The 6,000-nt window shown below is 46.4% G+C and overlaps 1 protein-coding gene across 5 annotated transcripts in view; it reads right to left on the bottom strand.

Moving 5' to 3' along the window:
• Nucleotides 1-259: 259 nt before the first annotated feature.
• The window catches only part of LOC115162431 (runt-related transcription factor 3), a 67,497-nt gene continuing 61,756 nt past the window's right edge, over nucleotides 260-6,000 (bottom strand). For all 5 annotated transcript variants that reach the window (XM_029713729.1, XM_029713726.1, XM_029713730.1 and 2 more), the window contains one exon: nucleotides 260-1,673. In XM_029713729.1, coding sequence (XP_029569589.1) covers nucleotides 1,168-1,673 — 506 coding nt within the window. In that variant the 3' untranslated portion in view covers nucleotides 260-1,167. The remainder of the gene's footprint in view (nucleotides 1,674-6,000) is intronic.

The raw sequence follows: 6,000 nt of genomic DNA, 5'->3' as shown, positions 1-6,000 counted from the left end.
CAATTGTCTCAAAGCTTAAAAATCCTTCTTTAACCTGCCTCCTCCCCTTCATCTACACTGATTGAAGTGGATTTAACAAGTGACATCAATAAGGGATCATAGCTTTCACCTGGATTCAGCTGGTCAGTCTGTCATGGAAAGAGCAGGTGTTCTTAATGTTTTGTACACTCAGTGTATATATCCTAAGTAAAAATAAAGAAAACAGCCCAAGAAACTAAAACAACAGGAATCCATAAAATTCCTGCTTAAATTTTTTTTCTTCAAATCTGCTAATGTCCTGGACAGTCTTCAAAATATCAGCTATTCTACTGCATAGCTTATCAATACATTAACAACTTTACAGGGGAGCTTCACTCAGACATCAGTACAGATAGTACATTAAATTGTCAAGCAATGCAGAATTACTTTGAGACCATGTATTGTTTTTAATGATGTTTCATGGACTGAAGGGTGAATCTCCAAACCTCACACCAAATAAAAGCTTCAGAATCAACTGTTATGTTACATTAGCAATACAGCCACAAGCCATCTAGGGCAGGTTCTGAGACACTCGTGAAGCAAACATCATCTTTGACCTCTGTTATCACCTGACAGTGAAAGGCCGTTGAGGCAGTACAGTCACTGGTCTGGATGCTTAGCTTGTAATGCCAAGAGGGAAAAGGATCATTTTGGTCGTGTTGGCTAGTTAGCCACAATAGCACTAGCATTTTTTCAGTTCATCAGCTGCATAGAGTGAATGGCTATGAAGGTTTTGCCATTCATAGTCTTTGGTATGCATGTACCTGTTTTTCAAAAGATCCTGATATATTACTATGGTTTTTTTGTTGTAACACCATAACATCTATTTACAGTTATTTTGCAGTTCTTACTCATCAATTGAAAAGCATGAGATTTGTATGGTTTCAGAGCCTCAGAGAGTAGCCCCTGTCACAGTGCAGGATATACCCATGGCTTGCATAAAGGCAATTTCTGGCCATGGCATCCTGACAGACAGTGAATGTCTTTGGTCAACTAGGAATAGGGTACGAAGCGAGTGCGCGAGAAATAAAATACAAACATGCAGCATTTATTTTTGGGGGAGGATTCATCTTTTTTTTGTTTGTTCATCTTCTTTACTTTTGCTCTTCCTCTCTTCTCTCTCCTGCGCTTCCTCTAGCTGTCTGACAGTCAATAAGGCCTCCAGACAGACTCGTCCATGCGTCCAGAGCCGCTCATGGCCGTAGGGGAGTTGCTGTGGCTGCCGTCTGCCTCCACCCCCTCGCCGTGGTTGTTCAGGCCCTGGTTCATCAGGCTGTTGCCCCCTCCAGAGGCTGAGACTCCAGAGCAAGGCAGCAGGCGGGTGGGGGAACGCTCACCCCCGGTCCCGGCCGGGCCCACCATGGAGAACTGGTAGGAGCCGGACCCGGTGCCGTAGTACAGGTGGTAGGGGGAGGAGTTGGACTGGAAGTGGCTGCCCTGGTTCTGGTTTCCAGGGTAGGGCGGGGGCAGGTAGGTGTAGCGGGAGGAGGCGGACATGCCCGTCACACTGAGGCCTCCGATGCCCGTGCTGGAGGGGTTGGCTGAGTAGGTGAATGCCCCTGGGTAGTGCATACGTGGGTCTGAGAAACGGGGGTCGGTCAGCGGGGACAGAGAAGGGAAGGAGGTCCTCTGGGGGAAGAGGTCAGCGGTGGGACCTGAGCGAGGGAGAGAGAAACAACAGATTTGGTTAAGAGACTCCTGGCGCACGTAGACCAAACTCATGGAAATGTTTCAGAGTCAAAGTGAGATAGGGAGAGTCAGAGTTCCTTCCTTTGACAGGAAGCTGTAGTAAAGTACCACATCCCCAACTGACAGTGTGGGGCCTCCAGGCTACAACCCTGCAAACATTAGCTACAAGTAATAAACTGAGACATCAAGCTGAGACAGCACATCACCACACTGCTCTGTGAACCAGATGAAGTTATGAGTGTCCTCCCTCTCAGCCTCAGCATAGCCCTCCGAAAGAACCCTAGCAGCTGAACTAGAGTCATGTACAGGGACAGCGTTCTCTGTTGTTTGGAGGAATGAAAAGAGGTATTGTCAGAGTGGTGGTGCTTTGAGTAAACACTGACAGCTTGTTGTGCAGCGTGTGCTGTTGTGTAACTCTACATACCGTACATCAAACTGATGAGAGAGAACAGGAAACTAAAGAGGTAACCATCACATTCAGACACACAGAGGGAGGGAGTTCTATGTATTTGTGTATTTTGTAAAAGTAATGCAAGCCGTATCAATGTCACATTCTTGCCAGTGCTAAACTATCCTGAAGTGTAGTCACATAGGTAACGCAGCACACAAAAGCCAGCTGTTTTGACTTAAATTTCACAGCCAAACATTCCCTGATTTATTCAACTGATCTTGCTCAAGGGTTTGACTCTGCAGTTTTTCCTCGCTGGGATTTGGGGGCAGCTCCTGTCACCAGCATATGTCCTTAAACACAACACCATACTGCCCCAAACAAACCCATACATGACTGCAGGGTTAGGCTGATTTGGCAGTTCTTTCCAAATGTGTGTGTTTCAAGTTTTAATGTCACGTACAGTGAAATGCCTTTCTGGCCAGCTCTGACCCCAACAATGCAGTAATCAATAAGAATGTAATACTAAAAATAACAAGGTAGAACAAAAACACACAAGAAATACAAATAAGAACACGAGAAAGTAAGTAAGCATACTATATACAGGGTCAGCCAGTTCGTGAGTGTGTGTGTGTGTGTGTGTGTGTGTGTGTGTGTGTGTGTGTGTGTGTGTGTGTGTGTGTGTGTGTGTGTGTGTGTGTGTGTGTGTGTGTCTCTCTCAGGCTTCTCATTGATCTGGTAGCTGGCTGTTTTGGCTACAGCATGCTGCCACCTACTGTACTGTAGTATCTGGGTTTGATAGGTACATACAGGGACAGATACCATACATTGAATGTATGCACCTAGGCCTTCAGCTAGCCTACCTGTTGGAACAGTCAGGTAGAGAACCCATAAAGGCTCCACTTACAATTACCAATATTGACAATGGTTCCGTGTGATGTAGGCTTCTGTAAACCAATAAACGGACGTTTAATATCTCTGTTAAACGGACTACCCTTGTGTTTTAGTTGGTTTTTGACTGTCTCTATGCACACTCTCAGGACTCGACCCGCTCACGCACACTGACACTCCAACACACACAAGACATGCACACACATTTATACTGACTCTACACACAGTCACATTCAACCTTCGTTTACGCTGCTACTAATCTGTTTATCCTGTATATAGCTTTTTACTCTCCCCTGTTCTTCAATTTGTATTTATTGTGTGGTTTCTGTTCTACGTTTAGGTTATTTTTAATACTACATTGAGTTTTCAAGAAAGGCATTTCACTGTACTTGTGCACGTGACATTAAACCTTAACTCTCGACTCGATCAGTTTCACTTCTTTTTGGCAGCCAATCAGGAATGAAGGTTTGCTCAGGGTGCGGCAGTCAATCACCTCTGAGAAAGTAGGCCAACGGGAGCTATGGAACACCTGACAACTGTCACTCATCTCTTAGGTCATGTCTCACGGTTTTCTTCTTACTGTAGCCATGGTTTTTGGAATGAGAAATATATGTTTTATGATATTAAATATGTAGCATAGGCCTATATCTGAGACTTTTATTATGGCATTGTCATTTAGAATTTGTTATGGATTTTGGTTTTGCCACTACCCTTCCCATGCTCACCTGTGCCATCATTGGTAAGTCTCCCCCTCTTGCTATCCTACCGCTATGTAAATCATCCCGTTCCTTCCCTATATGCTGTTGCCCAGTGCATTGACATACTATATACAGTGGGTGTATAAAACATTAAGAACACCTGCTATTTCCATGACATAGACTGACCAGGTGAATCCATGATCCCTTATTGATGTCACTTGTTAAATCCACTTCAATCAGTGTAGATGAAGAGGAGACAGGTTAAATAAGGACTTTTAAGTCTTGAGGCAATTGAGACATGGATTGTGTGTGTGGGCCATTCAGAGGGTGAAGGGGCAAGACAAAAGATTTAAGTGCCTTTTAAGATTTAAGCACCGGTTTAAGTGTGTCGAGAACAGCAACGCTGATGGGTTTTTCACACTCAACAGTTTCCCGTGTGTATCAAGAACGGTCCACCACCCAAAGAACATCCAGCCAACTTGAAAACTGTGGGAAGCATTGGAGACAACATGGGCCAGCATCCCTGTGGAACGCTTTTAACACCTTGTAGAGTCCATACCCCCGACGAATTGAGGCTGTTCTGAGGGCAAAAGGTGTTCCTGATGTATTGTAGAATCGGTGTGTTTTAATCTAGATGTACATAGGGTAATGGGCTGGATGCTGATCTTGTCAGCAGAACGTTTTGTGGCCTGTAGCATGGGTGATTTTCTAGTACATAGGAAAGAATGGCATATGTGTACTGATGAATAGTTAGTTATTGGGTAAGGTGGGCATGCAGGTATGCATGTACGCTCTGGAATTTGATTGACTTCCTTGTCCTTTGCTGTGGCTTGGGAGAGCTCAACCTGCATTGTAAATGCCAACAGGTGTGACGTGGTTCCTTGCACCTGCCACGCACATGCACGCACGCACGCACGCACGCACGCACGCACACACACACACACACACACACACACCCCTGTCTGAACCTACTAATTTGTTTGTCTGATTCCACTGGATTTGGTTTTGATGGGCTCAGTGTTCTCACATGACTCTAGTATAAAATGTGGATTTGGATGGCAGAGAAAAGACAGGCTGTATTTGTGAAACAGCAAGCGCTTGCACGCCACAGCCCCGAGGGTGGAAGATGCTGAACTTGCGTGCCATAGTCTTGTTGAAATGTCTTTCCCCTACGTCTGGAGAATTGGGTCCATTTTCAGCAACAAAAAAATATGTTCCTTTGCAATTTCCACGGCTCCTGCTTTCTTTTCTCAAGAACACATTTATTTTCTGCAGTTGAAAATCTCTTCCTTTTCGGATGAAGGGGGGTTAGTGAGGAGGGTTGGGGGTGTTGTTTCTTTTTCCAGAGTCTACCAGGCACCAGAGTCGGGCCCCGTATCTGATTTCACGCAAAGAAAATCCAAACCTTCAGCTGCTGTTGATTCAGTATAAGTGGAGTCGGCCACTAATTCCTACCGGACTCCCAAAAAGCTCCCTTTCTTTCTCTCTCTCTCTCCCCCCGTCTCTGTCTCCCTGATAAATATAGGCTTCAGGGTGGAGCCTGTATCTGTGGCACCGGGACTTGATGGCTCTGGCGGCTTTGGCCCACCCCACACATGATCTCTATTTAATTGTCGCCAGTGGAAACGTGTTGACTAAATTGCGGCGGGGAGAGGCTCCTGTATTTTGTCAGGGGAAACTCAACTGGACACTTATCACAACACCTTAATGGGGTTGTGTCCCGTCACAACCTTGGCGGTGGGCCAGCCAGAGTCACCACCACTGTTCACCTCTCAGCAGCTCAGCTGCTCCCTCTAGAGGAGATGGGTAGATCAGCAACTCTCTACTCACACACAGAACCACAGTTTTGCAATCTTCTGTTAGCTACCCTGATCCACACATAGCCCCCTCCTCATCTCTCTGCCAGCTAATTATAGGCTGAGGCTCTGTGGATCCGGGGCTGTGGTAACAGCGGGGCTGTGGGTACAGGGGAGGAGGAGTGTTGGATCTTTGGTCCTGGTGCGGCCTAGCTGGTAGCCGCGGCCCACCCAACACATGATCTCCATTAGGCTCAGCTGAAACGTGTTGACTAAATTGCAGGGACAGGAGAGGGGATGGACCCCAGAGGGCTGGCCCGCCGTCTGTGATGTTCCCACTCTAAAAGGGGTGGCGGCTGGGAATCAAGTTTTTTTTAATAGAGAACACATTGTTCTAGCGCGCTCCTTTTTTCCCCTTCACTCTCCTCTCTGTCCCTCGCTCCCTTGCTTGTGTGCGCGTTCCCATATTGAGTTCTGCCACACCGCAGGAGCGGGGGAAATCTCTCTGTCTCTCTCGCTT

The sequence above is a fragment of the Salmo trutta genome, chromosome 25, assembly GCF_901001165.1.
Source record: "Salmo trutta chromosome 25, fSalTru1.1, whole genome shotgun sequence".
NCBI lineage: Eukaryota > Metazoa > Chordata > Actinopteri > Salmoniformes > Salmonidae > Salmo > Salmo trutta.
The sequence above is the reverse complement of the archived record's forward strand: the minus strand, read 5'-3'. Positions and strand labels throughout refer to the sequence as shown.